This window comes from Aspergillus homomorphus (assembly GCF_003184865.1).
Source record: "Aspergillus homomorphus CBS 101889 unplaced genomic scaffold BO97scaffold_36, whole genome shotgun sequence".
In the NCBI taxonomy this organism is placed as follows: domain Eukaryota; kingdom Fungi; phylum Ascomycota; class Eurotiomycetes; order Eurotiales; family Aspergillaceae; genus Aspergillus; species Aspergillus homomorphus.
In genome coordinates, this window is record NW_020291922.1 from 70,094 (window position 1) to 89,963 (window position 19,870).

Consider the following 19,870-nt stretch of genomic DNA (forward strand, 5'->3'; position numbering starts at 1 on the left):
GATTAGGTCATGACAGTAGCTTCTAAGGTACTCCTCCTTGTACTAAGGAATCGGTCGGCACAAAGGTTTGGTTCGAACCACCGGGAAGCGTGATATCATTGGAGTCGATGGAGAAGCTTGGAGAGGGACATCTGGAGGGCAGGGAGAGGAGAACATAATGGTAGGATGATTAACGCACCTGCATCCGCTGAGAGGAGGGAGTGGTGTCTTCTTGATCCTCTGCTCAATGGTCTTGTCAATCAGAGGGGGAGACGCGACAGTGATTTTGCGGGCGGAGAGGAGAATTGATAGAAAATTGATGGACGTGGGAAATCAATGACCCTGGCAACGTGCGTGGTGAAAGCTGCAGATCCTGCATCAACGTGGATGCATCTTCGTACGACAATTCGTTATTTGGACTGGGTTGGGCTGGTCTGGTGGTGGCGGTGGTGATGGTGGTGGTGATGGTGGGGGGAGGGTGTGGGAAGAGGAACAAGCAAGGGAAAGCCGTCGAGGCTTGTGGGTAAGCGAGGCGAAGTAAAGAGAGTATATGGAGAGTGTGGGAGGAAGAGGATCGGAAGAGAGGATGGAGTTGGCTTGGCTGGAGAGGGAGAGTAAGAGAGAATGCGTGTGCCTGTGTAAAAGAGAGAAGAGAGAGAGAGAGAGAGAGAGAAAGCGGGAGGCGGTGTTGAAGCCGTGGGCAGAGAGAGACAAGAGGCAGAGAAAAGGCAGACAGCAAGCTGAAAGAAGCAACACGATGAATTGACACAAGAGAACGGCAAACGGCAATCAAAAACAAAAACTCAATCGGAATAATCGTGGGGAAAGATGAGGTCAAGAGCGGAAGAAGAACAATTGATCATCCCCCATCAATAGTGCTTGGAGGGAAAAGTGTAGATAGCTCAGAGCTGATAAAGCTGTGACCCTGGGCGTACAGTGCAGCAAGCAAACCAAATAACTCCTCCCCAAGTATTCCCGGTGTCGCATTCAGAGAAAAAAACAAAAGGAAAAATTCGAGAAGAAGAGGAGACCCAACAGAAAACAAAGTACCGGTACTTACCGCAGTTACGTTTCACCCTGGGTAGATCACTGAGCCGGAAGGCAAGAAGACTACGACTGGGTAACAGTCCGTCCGTCAGGATGGCAATAAAGCGGTAGTGATGAATGGTGGTGAGGGAAGAGAAAAGGTAGGAGATATGCAAATCAGCCAAGATGCAGGGGGAATCTTAGTTAGTTACCTTAGGCGTTGGAAGGAAAAGAAGATCTGCCATTCATTGGCTGCCGCACTACGGAGTACTCGAGTTTCCAATTTCTTCGTCAGGATCATTTCTCTACCAATGCTTGACAATCATATAATATTACTCTCCCCAAGTGCCTCCCATGTAGGTACCGACAAATTTGTCGTATCTCTCGCTGCGAAGGTGCAGAGTCGGTTCCTCAAGTGGAGGATTCATGAGGGGCAACTGGCGCACCCACAGTCACAGAGAGAGAGAATAGACGACACTCGACCTGTCATAGACGCACCTGCATTGTCCAGCATCATGGTCTGATCAATCCAAATTCACACCTGCTGTCCTGCTATTGTGCAGCTATCTAGAATGGGAAGGCGGGTGAATGGAGCAAAGGAAAATTGTTAGGCCCCAGAACTGAGGCTGAGATCCACTATCAACGCGGTGATGGACTCCGCGAGTGTCGGTGGGCGGCCTACAGTATCTGAGTATTGCAGTCGTCTTTCTATCAATTTGACTAATGGAGACCACCGGGCAATGGTTGGTCTATCGACAACAAACTGTTATTCACCGCGCAGGGACTACTGCCAATGGATTTTTAAGTTCAGGAGAAATGAACGATAATCCTCGTCCCGGCTATAGACCACCGCTGATATGGATGGGGCCTTTTTATTTTATTCCTGCTGCGGTGTGTTTCCACCCACACCCCTGACGAATCGTTTCTTCCAAGCATCGCCGAGTCATGATTTTCCAGTAGATCCACGAAAATTTGTAGCGAACCTCACGGCTCCTAATTTGCATCATCGTGGTCGCGGCCTGTCAATTTCTCCTCTCTCTTCACTCTTCGTCTTCTTCTGCGCCTTTCTCCGCCGCTTCGGTCGTCCTCCAGCCAATTTCACCGGTCCGATTATCCGCACGAAGCGGATGTCCACTTTGATGGTTCCGGAATATGGTACCCCGTACAGAATGTCTGTAGTAGAGTGGAAGGAGGGAATGGTCTGCGGCCTAATTCCAGAATCAGACCAACAGGGTGCGGCGGTCAGATCCGAGAACCTAACGATAATCGCCACTGGGATTCTTCCCGCCTCCCTTGAAGTAAGTAATATATTCGGTGTTGGCGTGGTCCAATGGCTGCTTGCCGACGTCTTTCACCCGTCAACGGTGTGCACTGCAAGACCTGATCGTTGACCGTTTAAGTGCCAAGTGTCCTGCACCCTGCGGGCCATACTAATGATTGCGTTACGTCTAGAAGTCGTAGAATGAGCTCCTCCGTGGTGGAGGCGTTGGCACTACTGTAGGCACTGTGGCCTGAGTGGTCCAGTCGATCACTCGGGCGCGATGTGGCTGCTAACAATGGACCGCCTCCTTACCCTTCGATTGGTTTTCACCAGTCCCTAGTCGACTTCTCAGCTACTGACGACAGGGGACATCCCAAAGAGAGGCGCAGAGAAAGAGGAGGATTGTCGTTCGTCTTAGGGGTAAGGAACTGGGGCCGATTAAGATGGCAGACCACGTCCATGCGTCCATAGTCCGTCCACATACTGTAGTCCGTACTTTGTTCAGCCTTGACCCGAGAAAGACCGTAAAGTCATTTCACACTGGATACTGGATGTGGCGCTCTCGGGGAACCAGTTGATCACCAGGGTTTTCCCGTCTTGATGGACAGAGAACTGAGAGAAGTAGGGCAATAAGCAGGAACAGGAATAGTACTAATGTCCGGTCATCTCTTCCGACTCCGGTCTTAGCGAAGGGCTGAGGAATCGGATGGAAAAAAGACCTGTCGCAACGTTCCTCTTCGCCGCGTATGGAAACCGGTAGATTCTCTCAGGACCCCGGCCCAGACCACTGGCAGCTGAACGTCATGATATTCTTTTAGTGCCTTCGAGAAAGCAGAAGGCCAAAGGTACCACCGCAATCGACTCAGTCTTGGTCGTCCACCCCCGCACGAGCCAGTCCAAGCGGCCATGCAAGTGGCAGGGATCGCAGGCGCTGAAGCCAATCAGTGGTCCTCGTTGGCGGTTCATCCCATGACCTCCCGTGACCAGTCCACTAGGGACGGGACTGACTCGTCAACACTAGCCCGCTTTGTCAGCCTGAATATCACGTGAGCTATAGACGCGGCTGCGAGGCTAGACTCCGCCCACTGCGCAATCTCCAGGCTGAATTCAATCTTCCCCGCGTATGTACATCACATGACTTGATAGACTGCCTCTTTCCTCAGGCAGCATGCTCTTGCCCCGTTCAGTGACCGCCTGCATCATCGCGGCTTATCACGAGGGCTGCCGGTCACCAGCTTCTGGTGGTACTCCTGACCTTGACCGCGTCAACCGACCTGCTTCATTCTCGAAATCCATATCTTCATCCTTCCCCGATGCTTCTTGATTACTTCTCGTCTTTTGCATCTTGAAGCAGATCAAGCATCAAGCCTTGCCAAGTCGATTTTGTCTTATCGGTTCGGAAGACTGATTGCCTTCAAGTCTCCGGTTCCGCTCCGCCATTTGACTCCGAAGCACCCTCGCGTCCTTGGAATTTCCCGGAGCTGTTCCACATGCTACAAGACCCTGAAGTGATCTAAAGCCCGGCTGATGGCTGATACCAGCTACTGATGCGTCTATTGCTCATGACTCACTTGAGATATTTGGCCCAAGATGATGAGCTCAAATATCTTGTCTCGTTTCCTTCCTCCACACGGTTCGCCTTCAGTGTATGAGACCATCCGGCAGCACGACTCCCATTCAGACTCGTCGGATATTGAAGAGCTTGCAGGACTTGCCCCAGAAGATGATCACCTAAACCGGTTTAGTGATCGAGAACTGGAGGAAGCCCTGGCAGATGCGGAGAGGGATGAATCCCCAAGCCCCAGCGATCCCTTCTTGACCCTCGAAGCGCCGCCGAGCACAAGAGCAGCTGGGAAAGCTCCCATGAAGAGCCTCTCGCAGAATCGCAATCTCAGTCGCTCGCGGCGAACGCAAGCACTTTCGCCGCAACATAAACCCGAGGAAAGTGATGACGAGGTTCCGGCCTCCCTCCTCGTGGAAGGCGACCAAGAGGACGAGGAGGACCTCAAAGCGAAACTCCCTCCACCCCCACTTTCTCATAACCTTCGCGACCATGATTCTCACGCCGGGCCTCCCTCGCACAGGGAACAAACGCCCTGGGAGACGGCACGGGGACAATTACCGGTACACAGTGCTCCTGGAAAGCGTCACCATGGGGCTTTATGGTCAGCCGGATACCCAGATCTGGCCACAGTAGATCCCAAAGTGAAAGCAATGTGGATGTGGGCGAACGTGGAGGATTTAGACAACTTCTTGAAGGAAGTTTATACGTACTACCTCGGTAACGGGATCTGGTCGATCCTGCTGAACCGAGCTTTAAGCCTTTTGTACGCTCTCACTACTTCGCGGTCCATTGAGATAAAATGCTGACATCCGCTGACTGACCATAGAACTTTTGCGTTTGTCGTAGGTTTCAGTACCTTCCTGACGAATTGCATCGACTATCGCAGTGTACGCGGAAGTAAAAGGTTAGACGACATTTACATTCAGCAGTGTACCAAAAAGATGTCGTTCTCTTCGAGCTTCCTACTTTGGTTGCTATCGTTGTTCTGGATTGGCAAGACATTCCAGTATGTTCTCGATATTCGGCGTCTCAAGCACATGCATGACTTCTACCATTATCTACTAGGGATCTCCGATGCAGAGATCCAAACAATATCTTGGCAGGAAGTGGTCAGCCGCTTGATGACCTTGCGAGATTCTAATCCAGCGACCGCCGGCGCTGTTTCTGCCAAAAATCGCAAGTTCATGGGCAGCCAGTCCAAACAGCGCATGGATGCTCATGATATCGCTAACCGGCTGATGCGCAAAGAAAACTACTTAATAGCTCTGGTCAATAAGGACATACTTGATCTCACGCTTCCGATTCCGTTCTTGCGGAACAGACAATTATTTTCTCGGACGCTAGAATGGAACATCAATTTGTGCGTTATGGACTATGTGTTCAACGAGCAGGGCCAAGTTCGAACGCTGTTCCTGAAGGACACTCACCGACGGGCATTGAGCGACGGCCTGCGCCGCAGATTCATCTTTGCCGGAATCATGAACATCTTTGCAGCTCCTTTCATTGTCGTCTATTTCATGACACACTATTTCTTCCGCTACTTCAACGAATACAAGAAGAATCCGTCCCAGATTGGCTCGCGCCAATACACCCCCTTGGCGGAGTGGAAATTTCGGGAGTTCAACGAGCTCTGGCACCTCTTTGAGCGTCGAATCAACATGTCCTATCCATTCGCTAGCCGCTACGTTGACCAGTTTCCCAAGGATAAGACCGTGCAGGTTGCGGGGTTCGTTGCCTTCGTCTCCGGAGCACTGGCATCTGTGCTGGCTCTAGCATCCGTTGTGGACCCGGAATTGTTTCTGGGGTTCGAAATCTCCCCGGACCGCACCGTGCTATTCTACCTGGGTGTTTTTGGATCTGTCTGGGCGGTCGCCCAGGGCATGGTGCCGGAGGAGACAAATGTTTTCGATCCCGAGTATGCGCTCTTGGAGGTGATTAATTTCACTCATTACTTCCCGGGCCACTGGAAAGGGCGATTGCATAGTGACGAGGTCCGGAAGGACTTTGCCACTCTATATCAGATGAAGATCGTGATCTTCCTGGAGGAGATTATGAGTATGATCTTCACGCCTTTCATCCTGTGGTTCAGCCTGCCCAAATGCAGCGACCGCCTCATCGATTTCTTTCGGGAGTTTACCGTCCATGTTGATGGTATGGGCTACCTGTGTTCCTTTGCTGTGTTTGATTTCAAGAAGGGCACCAACGTCATCTCCCAGGCGGACCCCGGGCGACGGGATCCCGCACGGCAGGACCTGCGGGCCGACTACTTCTCAACCAAGGATGGTAAGATGTTGGCTTCCTACTATGGGTTCTTGGATAATTACGGGGCCAATCCCCGTCCATCAAACAAGCGACAGTTCCATCCTCCACCCACATTCCCAACTCTCGGTTCACCCTCGACCGTCGAGATGGGCAACTATGGCGAGCGACTGGATGCCACACTGGCACAGCCTGGCCCGGCTGGCGGAATGATGGGCCAACAGTCTACCTTTGGCGCTCCCCGATTCGGCCCCCCGGGCCTGGGCGATCATGCGTCTCCCGCGCCGTCGATCCTCCTCGATCCGCATCACCAGCCGTCTGCGTCAGGATTCCGCTCCACCCATCGTGCATCAGCCTACTCTCGTTACCGTCCCTCTCGACCATCACGTACGATCTCCGACCCGATTGCGGATGAAGACGGGCCGTCCATGCCGACTCGCGGTCTTGGAGTCAAAGCTTCACCGCATGTTGCTTCAGGATCGAGCGGGGCGGGCCTAGGCACGAGCGACAGCAATCTGGGGGAGTCGTGGCGGATGAACTTGGTGGAGGAGAAGGACGAAGATGATGATGAAGACGAAGGCGGAGAGAACGTCGACGCGCTTGCCGGGGGCGCGGGGGTCTTGGGACTGATCCAACGGTTTCAACAAGTAAGCAAGGACAATCGGGGGCGTACGACTGTTGGGCTCTGAAGTCCGTCTTCTTGCAGACATTTTGAGTTCACCAGGATGTGAATAGGGGTGGATTCCGGGTTCCGGCTCTGTGAGCGCCCCGGATCAACATCTAGCTAGATGGCCATGAGTATAATGATAGAGATGAGGTCTGGGTGCAAGCGTATACTAGCCACTCTGCTTGGCAAGATGTCCCATGCAGGCTCAAAATAGAAACGCAAGAACGCGATACTTCTTACACGAACACCCGGCGCGACCTTCGGTAATCGCCCGCCATTAGAAGGAGCAAGATGGGTGGAAGCTATTCCCACTTCTGTCTCAACCAGCCGCTCTGGGCGAAATATTCTCCCCCGGGTGTTTCACCTTAGGGGACTTTTGTTTCGAAAAGCAGAATTGGTCTCCGTCAGGGTCTTATGCTTCATCACGATGGGCTCTTAGTGGATTTGGCCTGAAGGGTCTGTCCGCCGGTGTCTTGCAGGAGAAGTGGCGGTCACGATGATACCCTGCTTACTCTCGGAGGTACTAATTATGTACATTGCTCCAGACATGACTTGACAGACACCTTGTCATGATTCTCGATCACGGTGGCTCCTGTCCATCCCGCTTTTCATTGTTCCATTAGGTTCAATTCTCTATGCAACTCCCCGAATAGGAATGGCATTGTTGGTTCTTCCTGCGGCCGCTCGAGACAGGGAAGAACAAAAACCAAGAAACGGCCAAGGGAAATTAGGGAGTAAAGACATCCATCCATCCATCCATCCATCCATCCATCCATTCATCCATCCGGTCCATCCAGTGTCGGGGGACGGAAATACTTAATTACGGGGGAGGGGAGGAGGAGACACTTTGGCGCTCTCCGGAGCAGGGGGAAAATCCTATACCCAGTTATTAATAGTAACCTCCGGGACGGGCCCCTCTCCCTAAACCTTCCTTGGTATCTTCCCTGCCCCCCTGGATCACGCACCCTGCAGTCAGATGATGGCACTTTCTAAACTTGTTCATTCTTTTCTTTTTTTCTTTGGCCACGGGAAGGTCGTCCGTTGTGTGAAATTCAGGCAATATCGGGATAGAGAAAATACACCGAAGTAGGTAAACTGAAGTGGAAGAATAAACAGAATGAACAGTGCGGTCGGATAACCATGGATGGGGTGAGGAGGAGGGAAGGAGCCGAGATGAATGCTCTGGACTAGGCTAGACTAAACTAAGTAGACTGACTCCATCGGCAAGTCTGGGCTGGTTCCATCGATGGCGCATTCCATCAGACTGGCTGATGCCCGCTGATCTCCTTACAGGTCTCGCGAATCCGGGGTTTCCTTTTTATTTTTATTTTTTCTTTTCTTTCTTTTTCTTTTGTCGCCCTTCCTTCCGTCTTTCTTTCTCTTTCCTCAACTGGTTCGATTTTTAACTTTGGTTCCATGATGATGGATGCATGAACTATCGATAGATCAATTCCCAGTTTGACTGCATCTGGTCGGAGGATTTCCTTGCCCAGTAGTCTACTTACTTACTAGATTACCTCTGCCCTACAGTGGGAGGAAATTAATATGCACCCCCCCCTCAGAAAGAGTTCAGCACTTTCCCTAATCAAGTCTAGCCTATGGCTATTCTGCCAGCTTCTTCCCATATATTTTAGGCGGTGTGTGAGCGCTTCAAGCAGGCGGTATCTCTAGAACCAAACATTGGGGGAGAGGGGGGGGTGCAAATTAATTTCCTGCGACTGTAAGAAGTCCCGGACTGATCCGGGTTGGCATTACGCGAATTGAAGAAAATTGAGGATTAAAGCTGTCCACCTCTCATGAATGCCCTGCAGAGTGCTGTACAGACCACAGAATCATAAAGACTGAGTAATTTAATTAATTAAACAAGAATCCACGGGGTTGCGACACCCAAGCGGGTTCTTTCTCCACACTGTTGAGGATTTCAGACTAGCTACTCCGTAAGAGAAAATGCATTGGCCCAGTCAGTCATTCCAGCGAATAGACCACCTCTGAGCTCTTAAGGCAAATCCCAGTTATGGTCTGGCCCAGACTCGCTGCGGTCCTTTTTCCAGTCTTTGGGTTTGACGCTTATCGAATTGTCCGTTTCCTCTCCCGAGTCGGGCAGTGTGATGACTACTTACTAGTCTACCAGTCGAAGTCCGTCACTGATTAGTGACTACTTACTACCGCAGTTTTGTACCTACGGTAATTTCACCTCCACTATCATCTTTCTTCTTCTTCCACTCCTCCAAGTCAATAATCATGACCTGATCGAGGCTTCAGTGTCCTCCATTTTTCTGTTTTCCCTCCTGTTTCTCGTCAGTCGTTTCTCTGACTAGATTGATTGATTGATCGATTGAGTCCAATATTCATTCTATCGTCACCAGTCATTCCTTCTTTCCTCTGCCTCTGGGGAGTCTTCATGTTAACTCCTGTCTGTCGCTAGCGATTACCGCCATACTCCTCATATCAGATCAGTCTCTTTCATCCTGTCCTGAAGCACCGTTGGCTTCACTATTCTATTTTCTCACGCGACTTCTTACCACTACTTCCTGCAGGTTCAAGACATTTTTCCACACACCCTCCCCCCGGCACCGCGTGATCTTCTTTGCTCGTATTTTCCCCTCTTTCTTCCTTCTTTAGTCTCCCTTCCGGTTGTGAGTCTTTCTCCCACCTTCTCATTTGGGGATTCTTACTTCTTCGTCCTCTTCTTCTCTTTCCCTTCGTTTCCCCTTACTCGTTTACCTTGTCTTTTCTTACTTCGAGGTCTCCCTCCCTCGTTCCGGGGCCTCTTTGTGTTACCTCGTTCCTGAAATCCTCCGGATCACATCCTCATCGATGATGTTCCGAGCCCGGCGATACCGGGTTCTCCTGGTGTTCGCAGCTATCTTTGTTTTGGCCCTGGTTCATTTTGCCGGTTCACGAGAACAATCCTCTGCCAGTTGGCGTGCCTCGCCGCCGCCCGCCGATCAGCGACCCGGCGCCTCAATACCCAACCCGCCCGCCACTCCTGAGCAAGCCGCCCCTCTCTCCCCGGTCTCTCCTCCGTCCACCCATGAATACAAACCCGAGCAGTTCACCACTGAAGAGTCCAAGAACTCTGCACCGGATGTCGCCGTAGAGGCGCCCCCGTCGACCTCGGCCGAACCTTCTCAACCATCCGAGAAACCCACCACCGAGAAGGATGGGGAGAACCGGAAAACCGCAGGACTTGGAGCACCACTCAAGGGACAAGGTAAATTAGGTGGCGAAGCCCCCGAGGCAACATGGACGCGCCCGCACTGGCAGAAGCTGCCCGAGCTCTTCCCCATTCGGAGCGAGGACTTGATCCGGTTGCCTTCGGGTCAGTCCAAGCCGCTCCCCAAACTGCAGGCGGATTTCAAAGACGAAACCTCGGCCGATAAGATGACACGTCTCGAACGCTTGTCGGAGATCAAGGCCGTCTTCGAGCGCGCCTGGACTGGATATAAGACGTCCGCCATGGGACACGATGAGATTAAGCCCCTGCGCGGTGGATTCCGGGACCCGTTTAACGGCTGGGGAGCGACGCTGGTGGACTCGTTGGATACACTCTGGCTCATGGACTTGAAAGAGGAGTTCTCGATCGCAGTCGACTACGTGAAGACAATTGACTTCAATACTTCCAAGAGAGCCGATATCCCTCTCTTCGAAACTGTCATTCGCTACCTGGGTGGGTTGATCAGTGCTTATGATGTCTCGGGACATAAGTATAATGTCCTGCTGGAGAAGGCTGTGGAACTGGCCGAGGTTCTGATGGGTGCATTTGACACACCCAATCGTATGCCTTCGCTTATGTACAAGTATTCTGCGTAAGTCGATTCTAACTACGAATCTGTGTTCTGATTGGTGCTTACAGTTTTATAACACAGGTCTCACTTGACTAGACCCCATCATGCCGATAAGAAGGCCATCTTAGCTGAAATCGGCTCGCTCTCTGTGGAATTCACGCGCCTGGCGCAATTGACGAAAGAGAACAAATATTACGATGCTATTGCGCGCATCACCAACGAGCTGGAGAAGCTTCAGGACCAGACCCAGTATCCAGGACTGTGGCCCTTGAAGCTAGACGCCTCGGGATGCCAAAAAGGGACCAATGGCAACACCAAGGAGAACACCAAGGCTCGCCTTGAGCAGGAATATGCCCGCGACCGGCTTCCTGTGACTACGAGGACTTACTCCTCCAAGCCGCATCCGACGAAACCGGCCCCGACGGACGCGCAGAGCTATCAGGATTTCTTCAAAATCCATGATACGCGGTCTCTACACGAAGATGCGCAGCCCGCGGAGTATCCTGGCGCTGTGGCGCAAGGATCCGGTAACTCGAACGTGGCTCCACCCGAAGCGCAGTGCACGGAGGGACTGGATACGGCCACCATAGATAAGGAGAAGTACAGCCTGGGAGCTCTTGCTGACTCTACTTATGAGTACCTGCCCAAGGAGTATATGCTCTTGGGTGGTCTCAATGACCAGTACCGCTCGATGTACGAAAAGGCCATGAACACTATTCGGCAGCATCTCGTCTTCCAGCCTATGATCAAGGGTGGCTGGGACGTTCGGTTCCTGAGTACAGCGATTATCCCTAAGAACAAGCCAGGTCCTACGGTCATGGAATACCAAGGGGATCATCTGTCGTGCTTTCTCGGTGGAATGGTCGGCATTGGAGCCAAGCTCTTCGGGTTGAATAATGATATGGATCTGGCTAAGCAACTAACCGATGGCTGTGTGTGGGCGTACCAGTCTACTAAGACTGGTATCATGCCCGAGGAATTTTCCCTCGTTCCATGCAAAAAGGGCCAGCCCTGCGAATGGGACGAGTCGGTCTACCACACCGCTTTGGATCCAGACATGCTGGAGCGCTTCGCCAGGGCGCAGGAGCGGAAAGAGCAGAAGGAAAAGGAAGAGGCAGCGGCAGCAATGCAGGCCGAGACTGAAGTGGCTGACTTGAAGAAGAAAAAGACCCTGCTTGGCAAGCGTGAGCGAGGCAACTGGCATGTCATTGGATTGGAAGACGAGACGGCATCGAAAGAGCCGGAGCCAGAGCAACCTCCTCAGGAGGAAGAGGAGAAGGTGCCCTCGCACGAGGAGTTCGTGGCGACACGTATCAGTAACGAACGCCTGCCTCCGGGGGTGACGAGGCTCATCAACCGCAAGTACCTACTGCGGCCCGAGGCCATCGAGTCTGTCTTCATCATGTACCGCCTCACCGGCGACGAGTCCTGGCGAAAGAAGGGTTGGGAGATGTTCCAGGCAGTCTCGAAGTACACTCGGACCGAGTTCGCTAATTCGGCGATTGACGACGTCACCGTCGCTACTCCCCAAATGACAGACGAGATGCAGTCGTTCTGGCTCGCCGAGACGCTGAAGTACTTTTACCTTCTCTTCAGTGATCCCACGGTCGTCAGTCTCGACGACTATGTACTGTAAGTCTTTCCTTCTGTTGTGGCCCGATAAAGTGCCCTGGCTAACTGGCACTGTACAGGAACACCGAAGCGCATCCTCTGAGGCGCCCGAACTAATAATGGTTTTGTATGCATGTGCATTTCACGTTCGCCTTGCTTTTTTTTTTCTCTCTCTTTCTTCCCTTGATTGCTGCTTTTGCTTGTAAAAGTACAGATACCACGGTCCAGTACATGAGTTGTTGATTGATGCATTATCCCCCTATTGTTATCTTGTTTGCGTCGTTCTTGGTGGGGCTCGCTCCGTTATTTCTTTAGCTGGCTTTGGAAATAAGAGGTTTATATATGGTGTCAGTTTTGATGCTATTGCTGCTGTTGTGGTGATGGCTGTGGTGGTGGTGGTGGTGGCTGTGGCTGTGGATGATGTTGTATTGTATAGGCGTACTATTGTACGGAACTTTAGTAGTAAATAATGGATAGAGTGGTAGCCATGCGTCAGATCAACACTGCAAAGGAACGAGTCTAGTGCAACTGAGAATATTGTTGTCTCCGGTCAGTAATGAGCTCATCATGCCAGGTGGATTGGTTGACTACCAGAGAATAATGGGGCAATCCGCGGGGACAAGACAAGCGAAAGTCGAAGGAGGGCGGGAATGACGTCCGGCCCGCCCGCCTTCTTCATTGATTATTATTGACAGCACTCCCTCTCCGCTTCACTTCCTCTCCTCTCTCTCCGCCTCCACCTCCACCTCTTCCTTTTCCTCTTCTCGTCTTCTGTTCAAACCTAATCTTATCTTCCTCTCCACTAGTCACTCCTCCCCCGCTCGCTCGTGCTCCCCTTCCCTGGCTGGAGCAGCACTCTATCCAACCCACTCGCTACGGGCGCAAGACGGGATGAGTGCAGGGACACGCCACGCCCGACGAGGACGACCGAGCTGTGGGAAATGGAGTTTGAGGTCATCCTGGAGAACGAGCAGCAATTCTGGGACGGTGAGTGCTGCCATCTAGGCTCTGAGTCTTTCGCCGAACCTCACAGAATTTCTTTTTTTTGTTCCTCTACTGGCCCCATCTATCGCAACCCGATCCATCAGGTACTAATGGTTCCTCGACCCGCAGAAATCCAAGAGATCGTTTCCGCCCCTTGCTCCTCGGAAGACCATATCGACAATGCACTCCGATCGTATCTGAGCTTGGCTACAAAGTACAAAGGTCGGCTCCGGTCATCGCTGGACGAACAAACAGACCCGCAGCAGCTGACGCAGGGCGGCAACCCATAGATGAATACCTCCAAGGCGAGTTGGATGTTACGCGGTGCCTGTACAAGCTCCTGGCGTCCAAAGTGTTCGAATCGCATACAGACTATGTCCGACGGCAGATGATCTATTGTTTGTTGCAGGTACGCCGAAGAAATCAGATCGCCCGGGCGTTCTACAAACTCGAAGCTGTCATAAGGCCTAACATTGGCGAATTATCCAGGACGACGACCCGGCTACGCTTCATCTCATCGCCTCGTTCTTGCTCTTCGATGGTCGACAGCATGAGGTGGCTTTTCGGATGATGAATGAAGAGGGTTCATTCCCACGGTTGCTGGAATTGCTGCAGATACGCAATCGGTCGGAGGAGGATGAGAGCATGCCGGCGGGCCTGCATCGGCTTCTCATGGACTTGATGTACGAGATGTCGCGGATACAACGGGTGAAAATTGAGGATTTGGGTGGGTTTGCGCCGGTCTTTCTTGCCCCGACATGTCCTGGTTTGGACTCTGTTGACCCTGTGCGTGGTAGTTCTGGTGGACGACGACTTTGTTCGCGGCCTGTTTGACATTATCGAGGATCTCTCCTACGACGTCAATGATCCTTATCACTACCCCGTCATCCGTGTTCTGGTGAGTCTTGCGCTTGGAATGATGAGGCGAGGTCGCTAATGTCGGTGGTAGCTGGTCCTGAACGAGCAATTCATGATCTCGGCGCACGACCCCGTTGACGAGCAGTCGCCCATGAATGTCCTGACCAATAAAGTCATCAAGGTCTTGTCGATGCATGGGAATATGTACAAGACCTTTGGCGAGAACATAATTCTTCTCATCAACCGAGAAGGTAGCTTGCGCTTTGGTTTCGTGTCTGGACAAATGACTAATATGGTATAGGCGAAACGTCACTCCAGCTTCTGACGCTCAAGCTTCTATACCTCATCTTCACTACTCCGAGTACCTACGAATACTTTTACACAAACGATTTGCATGTCCTGGTTGACATTTTGATTCGAAACTTGCTGGATCTGCCGGAAGAGTCGTCCGCCCTTCGACACACCTACCTCCGAGTTCTCTATCCGCTGCTCGCCCATACGCAGTTGCGACTGCCGCCCTACTACAAACGTGATGATATCAAGCGGATGCTCAGTATCCTGGTTAACGGTCAGCTCTTCGACAGTGAGGCGGACCAAGAGAAGATCATGCACTTTGACGATGCAGATGAAACCACGCGGAGGCTGGTTCTCCGGTGCGCAGCCGTGGACTGGATTCGGGAGGCGGAGTCGAAGGAGGCTCGGAAGGACGCCCTGACACCAATCAAAACCGCCGACGTCAATGATGACGAGCCGCCTGAAGGTGAGTTTGATGTGTCGCTGGAGTTGTCCCAGACGCTCTCCCCGACGAGCACTGCGGACAGTTCTTCGGAGAATCTGTCTCCTACCCGTGTCGATGATGAGGCTGGAACGGGCTATAGTAAGCCATACGCGCACCGTAAGCTTAGTCAGGCGCAAAGACTGGGCATGCACTTGGAGCCGGCCTCATCATCTTCGCTTAGCGTGCAGGAGGTGGCATCGCAACATGAAAAGCCGGGTGTGATCACACCGAGCCGCAACAACACTTACTCGGACCGTCCTCTCAGTCCATTGAAGAGCAGAGTGAAAGTCAAACCGCTTCCCCCAAAGACCCGTCGCTGGAGGGGCCGTCCCAGGGCTGAGGATGACGACCACGCGGATAGGATCCCGGAGGATCGAGAGATCCAAATCACCAGTCCGCTACCCCCGCCTCCTACGGGTGGAGCGGGTGATCGGCGGAATTCCACCAGCACATCAAGCTTAGACGTACCTGTTCCCCGGGTCACGCGTCGGTCCGCCTCCAATCCCCCGCCAGCGGTTCCTCCACCGCGACGATCGACCCATCCCGCTGTGCCTGGCGCCGCCACCCTCTCGGTGTCCAGCCACTGTACGCCGCTCACTAGTCCATCGCGAGTCGTCCCCCAGCTCCATCACCATAATGTCAGCGCCTCAGGGAGCGGGAGCAGCTTGGTTAACATGGTTTCCAACTCCAAGCATGGTCAAAAACCGGAGCCTCCCAAGACCCGTCGTTGGGGACGGGGCAGACACACCCCGGGGGATCCCTCACAACGACCGGAGTCACCCGCCGAGCACGAAGCGCCGACTCCTCTGAGTGGAGTTGATCCTTGCGACGAGCAGCAGGACCACGCTGTAGGACTGCCCTCGATCTTGGGGGTGAAGTCTGGAGGGCCTGTCAGTGTTGAAGAAGCGGTGCAGAACATGTCTCTAGAGGAATAGCCTTTTTTTTTTCTCACTTATTTGTCATTTGGAGGGTAATTTTGCATTGGCATATCGGCGTGTGTCTTTAATTGAGAGGTTTATCTATCTGGATAATGCATTACTGAGGGTTTTGCTATTAGTCCCGCCAATGCGGGTGGCCTTGTCTGAGGGCAGCGTGTTAGCAGTTTGTATACGCTCCGCGAGCCGACGGTAGCCCCAAAGGAGACTGGACACCGTGTGTAACAAGTAGCTCAAACACCGTGCCATCGTCTTCACTGATGCTGTCGAGAGCGCTGGCCCGGGGGGACGTTGATATCCGCCCCGGCCGCATACTTAGAGTGCGCATGAGCAAGCCAGCATTCACCAACATCCAAGCCACATTATCCCAGCCACATCGCTCCCTAGTTATAGCTCGTACTATTCATCTCCCATATAATCTCTAGGTCCTCATCATCCAAGCCTAGATCCTAAGCCTAGCCCTCACTCTCGCCCCCACCAATTAATGTACCTCTCAGCAACAAGACGGACTCTATCCCTCCCCAACCTCAACCCCATAATCCCCCTCGCAACAATCCCAAAATGTAAGCGCGTACCACACACGCGAACACTTCACATCCCGACCACCCAACCCTGGGAAGAAGAAAGACTACCCTTCTACCGGCCGGAGGAATTCTACCCCGTACACATCGGAGAAATCTTGCATTCAAAGTACCGGGTAGTGGGCAAACTAGGCTACGGGTCCGATTCGACGGTATGGCTATGCCACGACCAGAGGTGGGTATTCCAATAAACAACAACCAACAACCAACAACCACTGACTCTCACTCGCTGCAGCGAACAAAGATACACAGCCATCAAGATCCAAACAACCACCCACTCCGCGCAGTCCCTAACCGGAGAGTTACGAGTCTACGACCATCTAAGCAAACTCCGTTCAACACATATCGGAGGCGTATATATCCGGGGCTTGTACGAGACGTTCGATGTATCCGGTCCGGACGGTGTCCATAGATGTCTGGTGCATCCGCCGATGCACATGTCGTTGCATGAGCTGCGACGGATGTCTTCTTCTTCGTGGGGGCTTAGCGATGGAATTCTGAAGCAGACTTTGGGGTGCGTTCTCCAAGCGCTGGATTTCTTGCATTCGGTGGCCGGAGTTGTTCATTCTGGTGTGTCCCTTTTCCAGAAGATCTTGATTGAGGGGTGTGCTGTCTGCGTGAGTGGAAATGGCTTATAGTGTTTAGATATCAAAGCTTCGAATATCATGCTCAGTATCGATGATGATACGATGCTAGCTGATTTTGAGAAAGCGGAGTGCGAGAGCCCGAGTCCGCGGAAGGTTGTCAACCAGCATAGAACGACCTACGTCTCGCGGAAGCTCCGCTTCCCGAAGGACGGGCTATGGGGCCAGCCTGTTCTCTGTGATCTGGGACACGCCCGGATCGGACTCTCGCATCGCGGACTCATCCAACCGGATACCTATAGGGCCCCGGAGGTCCTCTTTGATATGGAATGGGGCCCGAGTGTTGATATCTGGAACCTGGGGGTCATGGTATGCGGCATATTTCTAGATATTAGAGGAGTGCTAATCCTTCCACTAGGTGTGGGATGTCTTTGAAGATAAACATCTGTTTCATGCGCTTGACGAGGACGGAGATTACTCCCCTTCCCACCATGTAGCTGAGATGGTGGCATGTCTTGGACTGCCCCTTCTGTCTTTTGTAAAACGGAGTCAAGATACTCGCCATGTTTTTACCGACGATGGTTCAGTTGCACCTCCCCACCTATTCTACCAGAATTTTTTGAAGCTAATGAGAAGGATCATGCTTAGGCAAATGGCTGGGTGCGGGGGGCGTCACCATCCCTACGGCTTCGCTGGAAGCATCTGAGGAATCCCTTTGTGGAGACGACATCAATCAGCGCTTGTTTCTTCAATTCATACGTTCCATGTTGCGGTGGGTGCCTGAAGAGAGGAAGACGGCGAAAGAGCTGCTGGAGGACCCGTGGCTTGATTCGTCGGTGTAATAGTGGACGAGGTGAGCAAGGGAAGTGCAGGAAGATACAAGAGCGCCCGCTCACGTCAGTTATATTTGTGTATGTGTCGCCCGAGCTGGAAGCAGCAGCCGTGGCCCAAAGCTGAGGTCACTGATATCCCCGTGGATGTCAGCACAGCCTCATGCAAGGATCCAACATAGACATGCCTTGGACATAGACAGATCTGGCTGCTTACTCCAAGAAGTTCCCCGATTTTCCTTCTGCGCCCCGTCTGAGCTTCAAGTCTGCGAACCGAGTCTAGCCATATCAGTATCCGCACCTGGATCACGGTAGGCCAGGAAAGCTATGGAACGATTTCCAGTATGTCTTGGAACCCTTATTGTTAGATCCTGCCTTCATTTCTGTAATAACACAATTCACGTCTTGAGGTCTGCTCGGCATGAGATTCTTCATACCCAGTACCGGCTTACTTCGATTGCTCCACCTCTACGCCCTACCGGTGGGAACCGCATGTCAAAGCCTGCCATCCGATTGGTGCTACGGTCCTAGATGCGATCAATCCAATCGGAGAGTTCTCCGCGTACATACCATATATGGTGTATGATACTGTATCATGACATGCCGATACATCATCCATAAAAACCCCTGCCTCCATAAGCAATCCCGGCCCATCAAGCGCTTAAAGGAGGGGTGTCGAAGCGCTTCAAGGGGAATACTAGGTGCTTAGTAGCCTGAGACCTCACTGGACTTGCAGAATGACTTTGCCTTCTAACGTCTGGAGGGGGTTGAATTCAACCAAGCGCTCCTCTGGCATTGGGATATCGATTCACTTGTCTGACCCCCGGCCATACTACACTTCCGGAGATCAAATCCAAGGGAGTGTTACAGTCAATGTGGACCGACCCATCTCATATAGCAGTCTGAATCTCACATTCGAAGGTTTCTCTCCAGACCGTTACTCTCGTCAGTGGCTAACTGGTTGGCGTGACTGTAGGCTCAACCAAGGTGATTCTCGGGCCAACCGACACGGTCTTACAGTATTCAGCAGCATCTCGAACATTCCTCAAGCTACATCAACCTACTGTACAGGGGAATGGAGTACTCCAGCCGGGAAACGTCTACACCTATCCCTACACCTATGTCATTCCTACCCACCTGTTGCCGAACTCCTGCACGCATCCGACCAGCGATCCCAGTCTGCCCGAGAAGCAGCACATTCAGCTACCACCCACTCTGCACCTCACCAACACCTCCCGATCCAGTTGCGAGATTCTCTATCTCGTGCGCTTCACTATCGTGCAGCAGCATATGGCCGGACTCCCAAGCGAGTCTCTCGCCTCGCAAACCAGGGAGCTGAGGATCATTCCGACCACTACCATCTCCCTGAGGACTTTCCCAAGCCTTCAGTCAGCAACACAGACCCTGCCAGAGACCCTCGACCGGCCTCCCCCGCGTTATCGAGAACCAAAGTCTATGATTATAACCACCATCTCGACGCCTCTAGAGATCTGCCTTCCACTCCCACCTCTCAACTCCGATGCCACGTCCCAGACTCCTTCCTATTCCCCCATCGCCACGATCCCCTTACTAGCCCGAATAAATCACCACACAGCGCAACAGCCCCCAGTCATCCACAAGATCCGACCCATGCTACGCACGCAAACAGACTACACCACCAACCCCCGGACGACAACCGTCCCCCCGCTCACCGGCCCCGCCGCGCAGTTACGCCCGAATCTAGGCTCGCATGTCCAGATTACCATGCTACAACTACTAAGCGGGACAGAGCGTATACGATGGACACGACTCAGCACCAGCAATACTGAGGCGGGTCGCGGCTGCTATTACACGGCCACCGTCGCAGTCTCTTTCGTGCTCCCGCGCCGGAAAGCAGCCCAGCCCAGAACTCCAGTCTTGGACTTTCCGGAAGTGTCCTTCCAGTCCTGCGACGTCTTGCGGGGCCATGTGCTGGAGCTGCATGTCTCGTATGGGTCAATAGCGTGGCCGCGGAGGACTGTGCTTGAGGTTCCGGTGCGGGTGGTGTGCGAGCGGGGATTTGGTAATCCTCCCGAGACTTGCGTAGGTGAGGACTGGCCTATTGGTTTGTGTGAGGGGGATGAGGGAGGGCTACTGCCTAGTTATGAGGATGTGGTTAGGGGTGGGATGGGAGGATGAAAGCCCTG

The 19,870-nt window shown here is 52.7% G+C and overlaps 5 protein-coding genes across 5 annotated transcripts; all 5 read left to right on the forward strand.

Moving 5' to 3' along the window:
* Positions 1-3,542: 3,542 nt before the first annotated feature.
* atgI (autophagy protein ATG9) lies at positions 3,543-6,961 on the forward strand. The gene is made up of 2 exons (XM_025695663.1): positions 3,543-4,593; positions 4,657-6,961. Exons 1-2 carry the CDS (start codon positions 3,857-3,859, stop codon positions 6,776-6,778), a joined length of 2,859 nt encoding a protein of 952 aa, XP_025548751.1. The 5' UTR covers positions 3,543-3,856; the 3' UTR covers positions 6,779-6,961.
* Positions 6,962-9,576: 2,615 nt separating this feature from the next.
* BO97DRAFT_351381 (class I alpha-mannosidase 1A) lies at positions 9,577-12,272 on the forward strand (the record flags this gene model as incomplete). Its single annotated transcript, XM_025691977.1, has 3 exons — positions 9,577-10,565; positions 10,626-12,176; positions 12,236-12,272. 3 exons carry the CDS (start codon positions 9,577-9,579, stop codon positions 12,270-12,272), a joined length of 2,577 nt encoding a protein of 858 aa, XP_025548752.1.
* Positions 12,273-12,868: 596 nt separating this feature from the next.
* On the forward strand, positions 12,869-15,819 carry BO97DRAFT_407545 (uncharacterized protein). The gene is made up of 7 exons (XM_025695664.1): positions 12,869-13,142; positions 13,269-13,361; positions 13,430-13,548; positions 13,629-13,866; positions 13,937-14,037; positions 14,089-14,248; positions 14,299-15,819. Exons 1-7 carry the CDS (start codon positions 13,097-13,099, stop codon positions 15,708-15,710), a joined length of 2,169 nt encoding a protein of 722 aa, XP_025548753.1. The 5' UTR covers positions 12,869-13,096; the 3' UTR covers positions 15,711-15,819.
* Positions 15,820-16,077: 258 nt separating this feature from the next.
* BO97DRAFT_457814 (kinase domain protein) lies at positions 16,078-17,717 on the forward strand (the record flags this gene model as incomplete). Its single annotated transcript, XM_025699215.1, has 5 exons — positions 16,078-16,466; positions 16,527-16,861; positions 16,937-17,244; positions 17,294-17,456; positions 17,524-17,717. Exons 1-5 carry the CDS (start codon positions 16,195-16,197, stop codon positions 17,715-17,717), a joined length of 1,272 nt encoding a protein of 423 aa, XP_025548754.1. The 5' UTR covers positions 16,078-16,194.
* A 725-nt stretch (positions 17,718-18,442) lies between these two features.
* On the forward strand, positions 18,443-19,862 carry BO97DRAFT_427239 (uncharacterized protein; the record flags this gene model as incomplete). The annotated part of the gene is made up of 2 exons (XM_025697191.1): positions 18,443-18,626; positions 18,682-19,862. 2 exons carry the CDS (start codon positions 18,443-18,445, stop codon positions 19,860-19,862), a joined length of 1,365 nt encoding a protein of 454 aa, XP_025548755.1.
* Positions 19,863-19,870: the final 8 nt, after the last annotated feature.